At 36.2% G+C, this 20617-nt stretch overlaps 1 protein-coding gene across 2 annotated transcripts in view; it reads left to right on the top strand.

The window, feature by feature from the left end:
* The window catches only part of LOC108679770 (putative protein kinase C delta type homolog), a 79458-nt gene that overhangs the window by 22269 nt on the left and 36572 nt on the right, over positions 1-20617 (top strand). The window contains exon 1 of one of the 2 annotated variants that reach the window (XM_018168490.2): positions 13082-17164. The exons of the other annotated variant lie outside the window; for it this stretch is intronic. Coding sequence (XP_018023979.1) covers positions 13120-17164 — 4045 coding nt within the window. The 5' untranslated portion in view covers positions 13082-13119. Of the gene's footprint in view, positions 1-13081; positions 17165-20617 lie in introns of those variants that run through there. 2 annotated transcript variants of the gene reach the window in all.

Here is a 20617-nt window from a genome sequence, read left to right as displayed (position 1 = left end):
TCTCATTATGTCATAAATAGTCTCAGGCGGAAGGGCTAGTGATGCAAAGAATGGATGAAGGTGAGAAGATATTTTTATAATCTTTTCAATTTATGTATGTAATTATCGAGGACGATACTGAATGTTACCTGCTAAAGTTCAGTTTCTTGATGCATAAGATATGTACTAGGTTTAGGTTAAAAATTTTAGGTAATTGGATGTAGGTTTAAAATTTGTTGGTTTTAGGTTATTTCAATCAAAACATGGACGTATCAGGAGATCACAGAAAAACATTTAGAATTCCTAGAATTATTCGTGATTGAGCATCAAGAAAAATCAGAAGTTCACCACCGCAAAGGGCCAAATTATTTTTCGTAAGAATCGCGGGGCGTGAATTATTTGCTGGAATTCTCATGTTAAGGCTAAGAATTCACGTGCAATTCTTCTTTGAGGATCTCACGAGCGCGAGGATATTCATTCAAAGTCAAGACGGCTTGCAGTGAGGGGGGGCTTTCCTTCTCATTATTTCTGTCTAGAAGCACCGGTTGTGGACCCAGTATATTCAGCATTACGTGAAATTCACTTATAACTTAAGCGATATTGTCTGAAAATTTGGATTTTGATCCAGGTGTAAATAATGATTAATAATTATTAATCATTATTTGCGTCTTGGATATCGTGATTACTATTACGATATATAAAATGATTTTTACGATGCATGATTTATGATGAAAAAATTCAGATTTTTAAACTCGATGGCTAAGTAACACAATCGGTGATAAAAAGAAACTAAAAGTTTGAAACACTAACACTAAATATAAGCATGTAGGTATCATTTAAATTTTTTAACATGATTGTAATTCTTCCTGAGCGTGCAGAATCTGATAACGAATCTGATCTGATAAAAAAGAATCTTATCCGGTCATCATAATTATAAGGAATGAATTAACTACAGATAAATTTATTACAACTCCAATCATTACAATTGCAATGGAAAAAACGCATTTGAACTAACAAGATCAATGTACGGTGCCCATTTCGCTCCCCTCAAGTACATACATAGCTCGACATCGGCGACCGGGCTGGCTTGCCTTAGATTGTCACGGTTACAATAGACGATGAAGATTTGTCAATGTCTAAGTTTTCCAATACGACGCCTTAGGCTAAATAGTTCCCTATAAAATAAGAAATTGGCAACAGCCCCTTCCGGTGAAGGGCCATTGATTTCAATCGCAGCAAATCGAATCGCCAGCTGTACTACGTACCTGCAGAAATAAAGAAATTTCCGCTTCCAATTGAAAGACTTCGAGAAAGAAGTGCGCACAACGAATGAGGATTGTTCTGGTAGCAATGACTGTCGCGTGAAGAAATTGATCGCATTAACAATCCAAGAGAGGCCTAACGTGTGCAATAGTTCACATTGACGATCCAGGTACGGCCAAAGTCGTGCATGGATCGCTTCGATGATCCAGGTACGGTCCAATGCGTTCAATATATCGGATTAATAATTCAGGTGGTACGGCAAAACCCGTTCAATGCATCGCATTAATAATTCAGGTACGGCTCAACGTGTTCTATGGATAATAATAAAGATGCGGCCCAATGAGTACAATGGATAATAATCCAGGTACGGCCCAATTCGTTCAATGCATCGCATTAATAATTCAGGTACCACCCAAAGCGTTCAATGGATAATAATAAAGATGCGGCCCAATGCGTTCAATAGATCGCATTAACAATTCAGATACTGCCCAACGCGTTATATGGATAATAATAAAGGTGCGGCTCAATGCGTATAATGAATCACATTAAAAATCTATGTACGGCACAACGGGGCCAATATTTTGCTTTACGATACAGGCGATTGATCAAGTAATTAATGTGTAGTTAATTTTATGTAATTGACGACACCAAAATGAAATTTAAATTCCGGAACGATGATGGTTTTATTCAGAAGATGCTATCTCGAGTTTTTTGTTTCACTGAAGTTGAATATTCGAGGATAATAATGATTCCAAGTCCTTAATTCTGCACCATAATCTCAAAGTATTCATTCCATGTTAATTCCCGTTATTGTAAAAGTATTTAATTTTCGAGCGGCTGATAGTTTCCCCGACAAGTAAGAGATACAGTTGAACGTGTTCTCAATTTCCCGGACTGGTATAGAATTCTGGTATAGAATTATTCAGATTTCCGGATGATCTAATCTGATTTGATTATCTATTTTATTGATAATACATATTATCTTTCTGGGAAGGATAATACATGTTTCATTCACGCCAGCCTGAATCATGCATATAATGATTCAGGCTGGATGTTTTAGACCTTTTGTAAATAGGACCTAAAGATTTAATTTTGTGATATCGACTATATGTTTTAGAATATGAGTGTGTTTGCCCAAAGTCTGGCGCTGGAAATATAACAAGTGCTTTTCGAGCGCGTTTACACAATATTCATTATATCGAGAGATAACCGGGGCCTTAACTTTAAAGGTTGAATAATGAGGCAGAGAGAAGAGCTTCCTGAATACAAAAATTGATAATCAACTAAAAATTTACTGGAACTTTTGTCGAAAACCAAAAAATTCAGTTTCTTAGAATTTTGGAACGGAAATTAAATGAGAGGTAGTGGTCGTTGATTAAATTTACAGGACTGCGAGTTAGAAAAATTAATGTTAGTAGGGGAAGGAGATTCGAAAACGGGAACAGGATGACAAGACTCAGGGATTGTCTATTCCGAGAAAAGCCGAGAAGAATTAATGTTCTCAAAAATTTAGGGTCAATTATTAAAATTATGACAAATATAATATTGAATTTTCACCCCAAACTGATTTAGAAAGGAATAGCGTACTCTTGTGATGTAATTTATCAAGCATTAATCTTACATAATCATATTTAACCACGATTATCAGACGACTACAATAAACTTTTTCTATGGGCGAGAAGGGCGGGACGTGCATGCTTGCTGCTGGACGCGGTTGCTGCAAGAAAATGATTGAATCGCGCGCAGCAAGTCAAAGAAGCTGAAAAAAATACCACCCGTCACTCTCGTGTCTCGCGAACAAAAGACCATGCAGAGCTTGAACAGAAATAAAATGTTTGTGGCCAATAAAAGCCTAGAGAGAATGAATCTACTTTATCTTGTTGCCGGAGAATATGTTAGGTAAAGTCGTGTGCCGCTTTTAAGACGAATAGAGATCAAAATTTCTATTGTCTTCTTGTACGAGATGGAAAGTTTTTTTTGAAAACTTTGGAGGATGTTTAATATAATAAGTTTGTTAGATGATTTCAAAATAGGATTAAGTTTGTGAAAAAGCTAAAAAAAAATTTGGAATAAGAAATTTGATTCTTATTAAAAATAATTTATGCACGAGTAGTTCAAAGATTATTTAAAAAAGATACGAAAAATATTTGGCTTCAACTCTGTTTGTTTCGCCAAACTTGTAGAAATTAGAAGCAAAAATAATGTAATCATGAATCGCTTGGTAAATATTCATAAATTGAAAAAACGAAAAACGTCACTGATATCGATAAGCACAACTATTTTTTCAGGCGAAGTTTTTAGTATCATAACTTCATGGTATGCTGATAACTTCATGGTATGCTGATAACTTCATGGTATGCTGATAACGTCATGGTATGCTGATAACTTCATGGTATGCTGATAACTTCATGGTATGCTGAAAACTTCATGGTATGCTGAAAACTTCATGGTATGCTGAAAACTTCATGGTATGCTGATAACTTCATGGTATGGTATACTGATATATTCGTGGTATAATAGCACGTGCACTGGCTCGATAAATCTCTCAGCAAGTTTTTCGAATCTGTTAGCATTATTCAGCAGTATTATTTTATTTATAAATCAAATCTATAAGAAAGACACAATAAGGCTTCGAAACTCTCATAGGCATTGAGCTTCGAATTTACCAGTCATCAAGACATCAATTGAATATATCCGCTTCGTGAAACGCTCAAAACTTTAATTGACGTGGAGAAAACATCTCTTTTGAAAATCTAATTACTGGAAATTAATTAGTTAAATTCAACCCCATGGGTAAATAAAATATTCAAATTTCACCATGATATGAAAATTGTTCTGGGGCATTCGAGCAACACATTGCTCTGTTTGTTGCGTGTTACAGAGCACGTCTTACTAATTGCAGCCTAGACTGTTTACTTTGCATCAGACATGAGCATGTGAGGTGTCCATGCCGATGAAATTCTGAGCGGTATCAATATTGAATGAGACTTAGTCGAAGCTGCTGTCCAAAGAAGAAATATAGTAACTGTGGGAAAATTCTCGATACAATATTGACGTTTAATACAGAATTTTTTAAAACACAAGTTGATTAAATTTGAAATTTACCATAATAAATTTTTAAAAGATTAATGCTTAATGGGATGGCAAGAGTAGCACTAAATGCTTTTACTAGTCTAATATAATTTTTTAGGCTCTAAATTAGCCTTTGTTTAAATTTAATCCATTAAATCCTCAAACAATTTGTAACGCGTGGCGCAAAAACTTGTGCTTATTACGAAGCTTTCTGAGACAGCGTAATGAAGGGACATTATTGTGTTGTGGCATGCTTTGAGGAAAAATTCAGTATTCAAGTGAGAATGTTGGATAAAAATTATAATTTATTTGTAGCTGCTAGAAAGGAGAATGAAATTCATTCTCTGAAGTTACTAAAACAACAATAAATTGAAACAAACTCATCTTATTTTTTTAACAATGCACCTTCATTTTAAAAGTTATGTTAAGAAATTGATCCTACAGTTTGAGCGGAATAATTTTGGTATTGGACGTTAACGTGCAGAACGCAAACTTTATACATCACAAAATTCACTGCATGAAATATCAATAGAATCTAAAATTTACTGAAGGTTTGCTTCACAAACGGCAAACTTTTGCGTACAAATTTCTAAGTAGACCTGTATGTAACTTTTACTAAATGAATCCTTTGTAAAATATAAACTTTACAAAAAGCAAACTTCACTGGAGGTAAATTTTTCATTTACTTATATAAAAATTTCCATAGGGCAAAATAAATTTAAATGATACATGACGCAAGGTTTACACAGCAGAACATGTGAAAAATGAAATTCTTTCTGGACGCAAACTTGACGAAAATTCAAGAACAGAATCAAGTTCAGAACAAAAATTATGCTAAAGAAACCAACAGAACATAAAATTCAAACACAACAGTACCGAAATTTTCTAAAACAAAAACTTTACAGGACGTAACATTACAAACATTCATGTTTCGGATACAAAAAGCTCGAGAGAACGTGTGTGTTGTGTTGAAGACTTAACGAGCTCACTAATTAGATAATTTTAAGGCCTAGTTTCCATTGAGGTTAGTTAGCGCTTAACAAGCTGGCTTTTCTTTAATTACGTTTCGAGCAGAAAACTCGCTAACTGGGTTCCGACTTCTTTAGAGGTTTTCTGGCCAGGAAGCGCTGTTGGCTTAAAAAAACGAGAAGTTTATTAATTTTTCTGCAAATATTTGAATGTGTTTTGAAGTTATTCTTTTTTTCCATGATTCGGAAAGAAAATTTACTGCCTTAAATGTGATCTACGGTCCTGATGCAAAAAGCTAATATTTATGAAGTTGATCAAACTGTAATGGAAATGTATCCACAAAATATTCCTTAGTTTTTTTGTGACTTTTTGACGTACTTTTTGCGATATAGTTTAAATATTCTTATTGAGATGTTGCAGATTAAAAAAATACAGATATAAATAATAATATAATCGTTTCATCTATTACAACTTATATTTTTAAATATAAAATCTATAAAAGTGTAAGTAATAATAGATGAGACGTCTGAATGCTTTGCTTGTAAGCTATAGTATACTAAGAACATTAAAATCCATATTTTTCATGAATTCATTTCTGTTTAGCAATCTTGCTACATTCATTTCATTTTTGTCTCCAAAATAAAAATTCGCAAACTTGACATAACATTTTAAATTAAATTTTTGAATTTCATGGTCTTTCGCTTTAGCATCAGCGTATGAATTTGGCGAATGCCGACAAGGAAAATATTTTGCCGAGCTCTCGATAGCCATATTTTCGAAAAAAAACTTGAAATTTTCTAAAGGAAGACGAAATAAAAGTTCTGCAAAAAAGGAAAAAAACAGAAATTTTGCTGAGAAAAAACTAACTGAACTAAACATCAATTTCAATTACCCCAATTACATCTTAGGGAACAACTGAAACGACCATTCAGTTCAACACTTATCTTTTAGTATGAACAAAATTTTTTAGAAACGATCTATGGATGAAGATTTCCGAATATAGCGATATGATACTATATTCGTAAAGTACAGAAATACCATTATCATTACATGAATATTATGATAATGACATTTCTGTACTTATTCTTACTTCTGAATGTCTGTCATACTTTGCCCTCAGTTCATTCCTGTGACTCACCAAGGGTCGGATTCCACCACCCCATGCGTCGAGTGAGCCACAAACTCTACCCTTCTTAGCGAGGGAGCGTTTATTGATACGAGGCATTCCTTCTTAAAATAGAACCCTCGCGCATAGATACCGATGCTTTTGCAAGATGATTCTTCTTACCAATTATTTCAATGTACAGAAAACAATGAGCTACAACGAGGTTTGAATTCAGGACAAGAACATTATAATACGGGCGAATTTTTTCAGATCTTATTAATGGTTTCAGATATTAATTGTTACTAGTATTAACTCTGAATTTGAAATAAAATCTTTGTATTAAAAGACGTAATAGAGATCACTATTGGTACGAAATACTGTTTGTTTTTTACACGATAAATTTTGCCACGATAAAGTGCTATACTATATTTAAGTTGTTTCAATCACACGAAAAGAGTTAGCCATCTTGGTTGTTATTGGCAAAAAAAGTCAAAATCTTCAGCTGGATTAAAACTCCATTTTATGAGGATGCCATAGTAATAAAGTATGGAATGAATTTCGAACATAAAGGAAATTACTCGAAGCCCAGGGTGAAATTCGTTCAGAATTTTAACTATTTTCGAAGATTATTTGTGTCGGACGATTTACCTAAACTTAAAAATACCTGCTATTCAACACTATTGCAGAAATCAACATATATACATAAAATACTTTTTTGAGACATAGAATATTCAGTGTTCGTATTCATCATGTTTCTTCTATTAAATATTTTGCTAATACGAACGAAAACTTCAAATATTTAATTAACTCCATGAAGTATGAGCAGCACGGGTTTGAGCTACCAACCCAATAAGCTGTTGGTGAATTTGAAAGGAAAACCAATGCATGTTTTCAATCGTAATTCTCGTAAGCTGTTGGAGAATTTGATAGGAAAAGCAATGCATGTTTTCAATCGTAATTCACATAAGCTGTTGGTGAATTTGAAAGGAAAAGCAATGCATGTTTTCAATCGTAATTCACGTCTGCCACGACACCTGCATGCTTGGCAAGCGCCTTCAGCGGTTGGCAGCGGCGAGTGCACCAGACAGCTCTGATTCAAGAGGCGCCATACTCGCACCAGTTGTATTTACGCCGAACTTACCAAACTAAAAATATAATTCTTGTGCGCACTAAATGTATCTTTAGAATGTGGGTATCTGAATGTATCTTTAAGAGGTAAGCCAGTAGAATAATATCAGGTAAACGGAACAATTTTTGCAGGTCTAATAGCAAACAGGTAAACCGACAAAATCAAAACCAACTCTCGTTGGGTACAAGACAATTCGAACAAAAGGGCATTCAAGTTAATATAAAGCATCACAAACCACGAGAGTAAATAAGTTAACATTACATGTTGAATCAAAAACAGCATTCATTCTGCTGTGAAAAAAATACATCTCTATGGCAAAGAACGGTCGGTTGCCATGGCGACTTTCTTTGTTAAAGGTCCACTTTGGAGCTTGTCAGTCTAGTTGGAGTTTCCACAGTTTTGGTTAATTCAGGACTATTGTGAAGGGAAAAATATTGAATGTCGACTTAATTAATTGTATTAATCAGCCGCAGTGCACAGTTAATGAGAATACGGATATGACATCATCGTTTCTAAATATTGTCAGTTTAATATCAATATTCATAATATTTTCACCTATCATATTATTCCAATAGATTCATGCATGCACATGAACATTTTGTTCCTTGGTGGGGAAGCAAGAGCCTCACTCTACGCACGGCACGATTTAGTTAATTAAATTATTAGGCAAAAGAGTTCTATCAAGTTCAAATGTGTCAGGCCCTATAAGGTTAAAAGATTAAAATAATGCGATGCGTTATGCATTAATTCAAATTTTGCGGGATGACAAAGTTAAGAAGCGCTCATAATTTGTATGAGTTTAGGAGTCGGAATGGTGGCGCTAAATTTCATCCAATATATGCATTAAATATCTGTTTAATCATTAGCGTTAGATTACTCAGGTCACATGTCGGTGGTATAGCTTCATTGGTATTGGAAGTTACACAACTCATTGTTAAGTAAGTCAGCGAAACATATATGTAATATATTAGGTTTAATTTATGTCTGGAGGTGTTGAGGTAACATTACACGCTACGAGAGACACATCCTTGACATAAAACCAAGCCCTTGACCGTGTAACTGAAGATCTTACGTGGCACAAGCGTGCAATGACGACGGCGATAGAATGCTGTATTTCCCGCTAGAAATAGCATGAAAAATGCTGCGTGTGGCCGAGAATGATTCCAAGTGGCGTGATTGCTGGTAATGTTGAGTGTAAAATGGCAATGCAGAGTGCAAGGCAAATTTATCACGATTGCTTGTTTCATGGAATGAAAGTTCGAGACTTCAAAAAGTTGACTGCTTCAAAAGTTGACTTGAAAGGCACACTGCTTATTTCATTTCACAAATATAACTAAAATACAAAAAGAATGAAACTGCTTTAGAATGCGTGAATAAACCTCTTACCAACAATTATTATATTGAAAATTAACAACTTTTACTGCATCAGATCACATACAGGATGAATTTGGAACCCAATAAGCGCGACCATTACAAAGCGGAATAAGCGCTCGATATCTATCAAAACGCTCATGTTATTATTTCTCAACTTTCATTGCGATTTAATGGAACTAAATACATCTGTACACTATTTCTATTTAACAAAACGTCTGAAAGAGGAAAGTCAAAAACAATTGAAACAATGGAAACAATTTTTCCATAATATTTTTATTAAAGCATTTTGTAAGAATTCACTGCATAAAATTGAAAAGAAAGTTTACCCAACGAATGCTATCTTGTTAATTTACTTGTGCGTTGTGCAATATAAAAATTTATGCTCTTTGAATTCCTTAAGTAATTGCAGGATATAAAACGCATGAATTGAAGAAAAATGTCATGCAAAGAATGGCATTAACTTGTTTATTTTTTAGTTATTTAGTTATAGGTGCATAACTACATTTATTATATTATATTAAATCATATAATATTACATAATATTATATTATATTATATTATATTATATTATTTCTATATTATATTATATAATAAATTATTATTGATTATTATGATTGGCAAATGATTATTATTTTTAAACATGATGAGTGCAACATCCTAATATCGAACACGTCATCTTGGCAGACCCGACAGTGTCACGCTTGCCCCCAATGCGACGACGGCCTCTACGCTCCCTAGTTGCTGTGTCACAGTTTTAATTAGTAATTATTTGATAATGTTATTATTATTATTCTTATTCCTTAGTTATTGTTAAGGAGCTATCCAAATGAAAGTGCAGTTATTGCGTAATATTGCATTTGGGTGATAAACATGTGAGAAGAAGCTGATTGCGTACTTTTTAAATGTTAGAAAATACGCAATTTTGCCGATTTTGCAATTCGTGAAGGTTATAAAATACGAAATTAAAAAAAATTTAGCACCTGGATGCATATTTCACAAAACAGGCATTCAGGTCTGTCAAGTATATCCGGGGCATCCAGGTCAAACAGGCATCCAGGTATGTCTAGGAATTTGATAAATTATTTTCAATATTCAGGAACATAAATCCGTCTATAAACATATTTTGTCTCCTAAATCCGCCAGCATGCGAAGAAAAAGCGGTTGCGACGAAGTGTCAGAAAACAAATGAAAAACATTTTCATTCAGTTTACAGTGTAAGGAGTTTTATGCTGTTGATATATGTGACACCTCCTTACATTTCAGTCATGTTTTCTATGGGTTAGGATCTGCATGACTAAAAAAATTGCTGCGTCAGACGTTGGCAAGACTGAGAAGTCATGGCAGAAGTCGCAACAAACTTCATTTCAGTGGCAATTATTATTGCTTAATGAGATGCACAGTGAATTTAATTATTACCTATATTACAGGTACAACAGTTGTTACTGTTATTACAGCATAAGCTTTATCGCTGCCTGCCGCTGTTTTATAACTGTCTGTGCAGCGGCAGCCTCGGTTGAATTTGCAGAAGTTTAATATCTTTCAGTGTTACAGCTGGTGTCTTTAGAGCTGCATTCGTCGCGTTTACCATTATTACGACTGCAATTGTTACGACTGTAACTGTTACGACAGTAACTGTTACGACTGTAAGTGTTACGACTGTAACTGTTACGACTGCAATTGTTACGACTGTAACTGTTACGGGTGCCACTGTTACGACTGCCACTGTTACAGCTGTAACTGTTACGACTGAAACTGTAACGACTGAAGCTGTTACGGCTGCCACTGTTACAACTGCCACTGTTACGGCTGCCACTGTTACAGCTGCCACTGTTACGCGCGCCACTGTTACGGCTGCCACTGTTACAACTGCCACTGTTACAGCTGCCACTGTTACGACTGCCACTGTTACGCGCGCCACTGTTACGACTGCCACTGTTACGACTGCCACTGTTACGGCTGCCACTGTTACGGCTGCCACTGTTACGACTGCCACTGTTACAGCTGCCACTGTTACAGCTGCGGCTATGGTGCAGTTGGCACCCAGTTGGCCTGCAGCTGTGTATGAGAGAGGACTGGTGCTCTTAATGTCTAGAATTTGCATGATATTCTTGATGATTTAACGTGTTGATAAATACTGCGAATTTTTAATAATTGAAGCGCTTATTCTGCGATTTAGAGCTCAGCAAAAGTTTGGGGTTTTAATAGAAAAGCTAAGTTTGGGCACATTCTCAATAGATGTTTTTATTTTACTCACTCAATGCCAATATAAATTTTACTGGTATAACGTGCAATGTGATAACGTTGTTCAAAATTACGAAAAAGTTAATTATAGTGTTGTGTGTGCATTTTCGAGGAGGATTCGTGTCCGGGAGGAAAGGCATAATTTATTGCTGCTAAATTTGCAAATGTTAGATTTTTTCATAACAGGAAAATAATTTTAACTCGTTTTCTCGGCTTCAAATTTTCTCGGAAAATACAAATAAGAGTAGTTCTCACATCAACGAACTTTTGTCGACTTAATATGAAGTTTTGAGAAAATAACGTGAAAATCAATTGAGTTTGTGACTTTGCAATATTGCGTCCACTTGTTTTTCATCCTTGCAGATTTTTCACCTCTGATGTCGATGACTGTGTAAACAAAAAAACTGAAGGATAATGTAAGCAGCATCGTGATCTATTTAATATTTATATTCAAAATTGTGGTTAAGAACGTACGATTGTACAGGTATATCAGTAAGTTGAATACAATAAACTTCTAACTACCGCATTAGTTATTTCAAGGACTGAGTAGGTTGGCTTACTCGAACTCTGCCAAAATTCCCGCTGTAGAAGCCTCCAAGAGAGGGAAAAGTTTAATTTCTTCGTATTTGTTTACATTTAAATTGTCTATTTTTACTTGCTTAATAATTGTTGGTAGGCTTTATTGGAAAATTGCATTGATCAATATTTTTGCAATATTTTTCTATTATTATATTTTGACAATTATAATTGTTTATTTGAACTTAATAATTGGACTTGAAAAACTTATCCATTTCGATTTTGTTCCAAAAGTCTTGCAGTCTTAGGCAATTTTCGTAAATGATAACAATTGAGGAATAACTATAGCTCGGGCTAATTACATCCGCGAATAGTCTCTGATTTATTGAATTGATAGTCATATACTGGGTTCATTTCAAGAATATCTTATCTTGTAGATTATTTTATGTTCATCATGTCATAGTTCAAGTTCATAATTATCTCTGACAGTAATGAATTCAAATCAAGTCTAATCTTATTCAGAACCTTTTAAGATAGTTTAGTTTGCACATTCGTTGTTTTTCACGTGCATCCAAAGGAAAACATTCATGTAAAGTTAATCATTATTGCAAACTTCATAAAAATTATTATCTTATTATAATTATTTCATATCAAGAATAATTATAATAGTCATTCAAGATCACGTGACCAAAAAGGTTTTTGTTTGTCGTTGTATTAGATTTTCACGATAAAAACTTATATAAAAAATAATTATATTTTTCAAGCGGATAATACCCATTCGCAAAATACTTTTCAAATAAAAGATTAAAAATTTTTTAAACTTATGTAAGAAAACTGAAATACTGCGATGATAACTATAAAAATGTACGAGAGTAAAATCAGGCAAATATTGCTGAGACTGGAAATTACTCAAGAGATGCACAGACAAAAGCTTGAAGAAATCAATATCATGTTTTGGTGATAAATGTGTGAAGAAGAAGCATGGCGATTATTGTAAAAATATTAAAAAACGGGTGATTGGCGTCACAATGAATACAATGAACTGTTTAATACAATGCGATACAATACAATACAATTTAATACAATACAATGAACTGTTTAATGCAATGCGGTCTCAGTGATTTAACTATGTTCTCTGACTGAAGACGATAAATGCTTTTTCTTGTATAATAAAGTGAACAGTATAGAAATAGGTATGAAATATCGCGTTGCGAATAAAATAGTGACGCTTCAATCTAACTTGTTCTAACAATATAGTTTTGGAAATTCTGAGAAATTTTTTAGAATATTCCCTTAAATTACAATCTCTGAGTTCTCCTTCATTAGCTCTTTTCGGAGTTACTCACAGAAAAGATCGACTCCTTGTTAATTAATTAGGATTATTGTAAGTGTGAGTACCTTCTATAGTTTCCCATTTTCTCCTTTTAGTTTTTTTTGAGATCCAGATAAATTTCACTTAAATCTTTGTAGAATGCCCTACACTTCATACACTTCTTACAATTACTCGAATTATGGCGCGGCTCGACCTTATAGTGGCAGCAAAACCTACACTCCATTCAGCCAAACTTCCGCGTATGGATCAACCAGCTCAAGTAACTACAACCTCACTCCCTCAACATCGTTCTACCCGTACAGACTTGGCGGACATTCGAGTTCCGGAAGCACTTCTTCCCCTTATGGGCTGAAATCTTCGGCTTCGTCCTCTGTTCTATCAAATTACGATGCCAGCACATCGCCCACAAGAAGGAAGATTTCGGCCGTACCTTCTTTTTTGTCAGGAAATACAGCGTCCCTTAGGAAAGCCTTTGGGGACACCGAAGCCTACGTCGAGGATCTGCCATCGGCACCGTATAGGTCTCGAAGATTCAATTCGGATGGAGATAAAACCTACCCAGAAAGATTTTACCTGCCTCGAAAGAGCACCAATAAGGTAGAAGCGTCGACATACACCTCCAAATACACATATCTCGATCCTCCTAAGCCGAAAGAAATAAACAGCAATGATATTAACTTGAGCAAGCCACCAACATCTTCAAGGTTGCATGGAGATGTGAAGCGCAATGATCCAGGGAAAATTTCTCGTAACCGTCAAGTGGTCCGTTTAACTATCAAACGAAATCAGGATCAAAAGAAAAATGTAAACGAGGTTCGAAAAAATTCCATCAAAACTGTGGCCCAGAAATTGCTCGACAAATACACTATTATTGAAAAGAAACCTAATACAGCAAATCTCCAGTATGGACCGCGCGATCGGTCATATTTTTATTTTTCATCAGACTCTGATGAGGTTAAGCCTAATCGTGACGTGGAAGAAGTTGTTGTTCGACTAGGGAGTGAATCTCTTTCAGTAAAGGACCAAGAGGAGCAAAAAAGAACATCTGCTTCTTCTCACATTCCCCAGAGTAATAATGACCAGAAGAACATTTACTCGGGAGCGAGGAAGCTTTCGAAGCCAGGAACAGAACTGGACGACGGAGTTGTTTTTTGTGCTGCCACCGACAAGTCAGTCGAAGAAACAGAACTCGCCAGCGCACAAGACGTAAAAGACATGATAGTAGCAGCATCACTACACCCAGATGTTGACATCGAGTCCGACGAAGAAATTAAGCAACTCATAGATGCGGATAGCGGCGAAAGTTTTCCCAATACCCCGACGATCTGCGAAGATACTGACAGCAAGAAAATATCAGGACGCACCGTGAACCCGATGGAATCTATCGTTGCTAAGCGTCGAGCTAGCGGGGATATGAGTCTCAATGACGGATCAATCATCGTTGACAAGCTTAGACGCTTTGTCAAGCAGCAAGTATCGATCAAGAAAGCGAGTGTAAAAAGGCTGTCTAAGACCGGCCCCAAGAAAGACACTAGTCGAGGCGATGTTATAACTGTAAAGCTACATGGTGTTAAGGATTTTGAAGCGAACAAAATATCGTTCATCCAGAATTCTGATGAACAAATTTCTGCGCCGTGTGAAAAGAATAATGAGAAATGCCAAGAAAAGGCGTGTGATCTATTGTCGTCTTCAGACGACACTCGGGAGCAGGAACGCCTTTGCAAGAAAAGCCCAACACCTCAGCTCGCTCTGATGAAGGGTATGGAAAAGATAAAAATGAGCATTGCCGTCTGCGATAACATTTGCAAGAACAAAGATGACTCTGAATGCAAAAGTAGTTATGAAAGTGGGCGTAATAGTTTATCTTCAGAATCCTACGGAAGCAGTTGCAGTAGCAGTGTTAATGGACCAACGGCCATTGTTGGAAGTTTAACCCTTGCATTGCAAACAAAGGATGAAAAATCAAACACTTGCCTTGAAGATGCGCCATGGAGGAAGAAAAGGTCACCGTACATCAACAAATCTAAAACTTCAGCTAATATCCTTAGTTCCGTTTCATCCTCTGACAATCCTTCCCTTAATTTGTATGATTTATCTAAATCTACTTCATCTTTTGCCCTTGATAATCCTGTTGACAGAGTAAATAGAGTAGAGTTCCAGTGTGGTAATGCTGCTTTGGATTTAAACAAAGTCACGGGGAAAATATCCATTAGTTTAGATTCCGAAAAATCCACCTTGAACCAAAAATCGAGCGCTCAGTCTAGAGAATTTTGGAACGTGAACGAAATCAGATACGTTAGTTTAATTCAGGACGGCGATCTTAATAGGGCTTCAAGCTTTGTTGATGACACAACCAAAAAAGTTCAATCTTGGAAAGGGGATGTAGTCACTCCGGAGAGTGAATCAATTGCGTGCCTACAGGACTCAGTCTCGACTTCGGAAATTGTGCAAGCAATGAAAAAATCTTCCAGTTGTACACGAGCAGAAAAAGGAGATGAAGAAATAAACTTCGACGACAGGCGCTCTAATTTGGACACGGCATGGGTGGGTCACAAAAACTCTTCAAATGCGAACGCCTCATCTGAAGCATTACGGCCGGAAGCTAATAAGAAATCTCCGAGGCCTTTGATCAAATTTGGAAATGATGCCGCGAATATAAAAAATCTCTTGCAAAAAGGGATTGGAACCAATAATAATCGAATTACCAAAGTTAAAGACAGTAATGAAGATGGAAGGTCTCTGCAATTATTCGAGAAAAAAGCTCAAATGAGTTCCGACAAAGTTTCTGCGGCAGAACCTGCGAGGAATAACAAGAGTCCTCCAAGCGTGGACCCAAATAAAATATCGAAAGGAATTGCCCACGATAAAAAATTTCTCAACGTCCGGACTGATGATACTGATCTACCTGATGTTTCAAAAGAAAAAAATTCATCTAATGAAGATGATAATTCTAGGGTACTTAGCTCTCCATCATCGAATAATGTAATGCTAAACGACACGAAACGCAACAAATTGAGTGAAGAGCAGAAAAGTGCTTATAGGGAAGCATTAGGTGTAGGAGATGTAAATGAAAAATCATCAGGAAAGATAAATTTGGGAAGAAAATTGACCTCAACAAATGGAAATGAAAAAATAAAAATATCACCATCGACTTGTGGTTGTACCCAAATTTCTGATACTTTCGCTAAAGAAAGTGACACAATAATCGGGAGAAGTGAGCTTTGCCAAACAAAAACTGATAATAGATTAACTGGTGGACAGGAAGAAGATAAATCCTCAATTTTCAATGATAAAAATGAAAAGAAGGTGCATCCTCTACCAATATCCAACGGAAAGAAAGTTGACAATGAAATCCACAACGCGCGAAACGTACTCAAAAAACGGCCGGTTGATAAGGGAGGAGGCAATGAGAAAAATAAACTTGAGGCCAACAAAGTTACTGAACCGACTTTGAGAAAAGTCTGGAAAATACCGGTATTGGATCCCAAGCCCCCACCCGTCGACCAGCTTCGGGAAGTTAGGAATGTTTTGAAAAGACCCGGGAAATTAGGCATAGGTCTCGATCAGAAGAAAATTAGTGCCTCCGAAGCTCAACAGTCTGCCATTCCTGCCAATAAAGCCAATACCGACGGCGCCGCCTTGCCTGGTAAGCCAAAGAAGGTTTGGAAAAGACCAGTGGCTTGTCAAGCTCCGCAGAAGGAAAATCAGAGTGAATCGGAGGATGACGATTTAAAAAATGCTAGACCCGCATATCACCGCAAGAAAAAATCAGCATCAAAGTCCCCACCATTGTCTCCAAATACTAAAAAAAAAGTTTTACCAGATAGTAACAATAAAAGTAACAAAGATCCCTCCACTAAGTCGAGCGACCGCACCTCCAGCCAAGCGCCTCAAGAGCAGGAGCAAAGTGGCCTCAAACTAAAAAGTCCGCGCATTTCTGCTGCTTCGACTTCCATTTCTGGAAGTCCAAATTTCTCTTCAACAGTTACTGAAGGAACTCAGCCTGAGAATCTAATTGGACTTTGCGCTTCAAAATCTGCCGACTCAGCTTATGGTTCAAGCCCGAGCACTCCTCAGCCTAACACAGCATTACAACGAGAGCTCGGGCTGCGTTCCGAGGCAGTTTTAAAAAATACGGGATCTTCCTCTACCAAATTAAACAACGAGGAAGGTGTTTGCAACGGTAAGCGTTTTTGGCAAAAAATTACCTTTCCAGTTATTGCGTCCTCTCCTGACATTCCGTAAGAATCTTTTATCCTGCAGTAGAGCCATACTTGCGATTTGATTCAGTAATCCTGTCCTGTATAATGATGTTTTTAGCTCAATTGGAAAACACAAATTTTTCATAATTCACGTCTGCATTACTAACCGAAAATTGGCATGTCTAGTCTCATATCTGTCCCAGTTGGTGGAGTTGTTACGACCAAATCGTGTCAACAGTCACTAAACTATGAGCCTTGCTAATACTTTACATAAGGTCCATCTCAGATAACTCTTATTAACTCAGTAGTTGTGAATAATTACGTTATTTTTAACAATAACTTGATAAGGCAAATGTCTTTTAGCTCAATTTACTAAAAACTATGAACTCTTTTGCTGAAATAATAGAAATGAAAAAAAAATCGTGTATTGATCGAAGTTGCAGTTTTTTGTAATCTATTAACTAAAAATGAATTATCATGTTCCCAAATAACATATTACAAATTTTACTCCGTCATTAATCTATTCCATAATTGATTCATTCTATTATTTCCATGTTACAATGTCATAGTTTATCATTAGTCTCTTCAAAACGCATGCAAATTCAATAAAAAACGACCATGAATTTCCATGTCGCGATTTTTCATGAACCTAAGAGGCGGTCGCTGTGTTATGTCGGTCTATCGAAGCTCTCTAATTTTCTCGCCATCCGAGCACTCTTACCTCGTTTTTGTCTGACATTTTCCATTCTTTAGGCGCGCGCAGATAACCCAATTTAAGGAAATTTCCATAGCAGCCGCAGACAAGCTCAGAGGCCGGCTTTCGCTGCGTCCGCGCACGGCAAGCTCTAGGCGCGCAAATTAATGTTTCAGAGTCTCTACTGAACAAAATATGGAACTTCAGAGTATCTACTGAACAAAATATCGAACTTCAGAGTCTCTACTGAACAAAATACGGGACTTCAAGCTAACCAAGGACTCATTCAATGTATTATTTTAATGTTCATGTTCTGTGAAGTTGGCGATGTTTAGGCTTTTCAACGAATAAATATAGTTCCAGATATCGTCTGGAACTTCATTTTGTACAAAAACGATGTCATGTTTAAAGGTTTATGTTCGTTTACCATGAGTCCATTATTAGAGACAGACCAATCAAGGCTCCGTGTGAGCTTAAAGGAAAAAATTCTCTACGAGCCTCGAACTGGAAAGTTCCATTAATTTTGAAGATAAATTACCGCTCTGAAAACTGCGGGCGATTTTCAACCGGGCTTGGTCCCGCCCAAAACATTTTCAAAGCTCATACTGGAATTGCTAAAAACAAATTTACGGATGCATTTGCTTTCCTTTCTAAGTAAGTGCCTTCCAAAGAGTTCGAGGCGAGAACCGCAAAAAATCAGCATAAAAAAGTTGCGGGAAGCTTTAGCTGGCGGAGCTTCACGTTGCCAGCCAGTTGTGCAGGTTTTCTGGACCAACGTCTTTAACTATGGAGTTTTTAAATCATAATAAATTATTTTAAATGGATCTGGTGGTAGATATAAAAAAGAGACAGCATTATCCCGTGCAATTTTATAGGTCAACAAGAAAAAGTTGTGCGGGTTTTCTGGACCAACGTCTTTAACTATGGAGTTTTTTTTAAATCATAATAAATTATTTTAAATGGATCTGGAGGCAGATATAAAAAATATAACTCAGTACTCACCGCCGTGAGTGACAGAGAGCGCATTTTCTCGTCTACGGAAGCGTGAACTCACGGACGGACGGACAGACAGACGGAGGGACAGACGGACTTGGCGAGCACAATAGTGCATTTTTTTCATAAATGAGAAAATGCGCTAAAAAGCGACAGCATTATCTCGTGTAATTTCATAGGTCAGCAAGAAAAAGTTAATAATGCATCAGATTACGATTTAGAGCGTATGTGTTCCAAACAGTGAAGAAATGATGAAAAAACTTTGAATAAACTTGATGTAGTAATGTCTTGATTTCGACTTTAAGCAAATGATCGAATCCAATAACTAATGTTATGAGATTCATAACAACATAATAATAATAACGTAATAAAATAATATAATAATAATTACATAATAATATTAACATAATGATACTAACATAACATAATGTAGGATCTAGGGCGAATGCGTTAAAATAACACAGCACGTATTAAACCTACATTAGGTTATAATGTTTTAAATTTGTATTGGCACATATATATGACACAGAAGTATTCAACCGTTTGAAATGTAATAAGAATTGTATTTTTCGAATAGAAAAAAAATTAATTGACAAATTTCGATTTGCTGATGACAGATAGAAAATCTTTACGTTATTATTTTCGGATTCTGCAATTAATATTTCAGCAGTCATACTGAATACCGCAACACGTCAATCATGTAGCGGGATTTGGCCCGCAGTTCATAACTATTAACAAGACGAACAATACAAATCCGGGGCCATACTTTCAAAACTCGCTAAGTGAACGTAAGTACTTACGCTCTATTTTCTTGTCTATGATTGGTGGATTTTGCTTGAAAGGCTATCAGTGATTGGCTGATGAACTTACGATCTCTTAACTTTTTTTGAAAGTATGGGCCCCGGACGGCTGGCCCGAATTGTCCCAGTGACAGGACGACACGAGGCGTGTGAATCACAGCCCTCTTGGCAGCTCGGTCATGTGGTCTGAAATAGCCCAGGGAAAACCACCTGCAAATATGACCCTTAAAAGTTCCTTGAGTTCCGTGTTTGAACCTTGCTGAACCTTGGTGCTTTGCTTGAAGCGGGTGCATATTTTGTCCCAAGCAATCGTTTGTAAACAAAACGAATTAACATAAATATATAGATGCTCTGGGCGAATGCTGTGATTAACATAAAACGTATAGATGCTCTTAAATAAGCAATAAAAATTATACGGTAGTTGCGGTTTATTGCGACAGCAGCGACAAATTGAATAAAAAATCTCAGGATTAATTCTTTAAGCCTAATCTCGAAAAAGGTATATTTATTGACCGCTTTATCTGGAAAGGAAATAAAAGCATTAGGAGCAATTCTGCAACTTGGGGAGACGAAGATATTCAAATAAAATTAGATAAAAAAGCTGAGTTATTCCCAAACTGTAAACGTTATTAGGGTTTGAATGTCTATGCACAAAGAATCCATTAGAAGCAACACATAATCAACAAGTACATTAAAGTATGACAAGAAAACAAGTGAAGGTGTAGAGGAAATGCATCCACGGTCGTAGATGCCAAGAAATCAGGCCTTGTGCCAAGAGCCAGCCAAGTACATAAGAACGATCAGTGATAATTTTACTGCCATTAACTTAGTGAAGAATGAGTGGTAAAATATGAGCCTAGTGATGAGTCTTGACCTGCTATTAATGTTTTAGTTAAATCTCATCATCTCGAGATAGCTGCATTGATATCAGAATAGATTATGGCACC

This window comes from Hyalella azteca, unplaced genomic scaffold (assembly GCF_000764305.2).
Source record: "Hyalella azteca isolate HAZT.00-mixed unplaced genomic scaffold, Hazt_2.0.2 contig13348, whole genome shotgun sequence".
Lineage (NCBI taxonomy): Eukaryota > Metazoa > Arthropoda > Malacostraca > Amphipoda > Hyalellidae > Hyalella > Hyalella azteca.
This window is presented reverse-complemented; position numbering and strand designations above follow the sequence as displayed.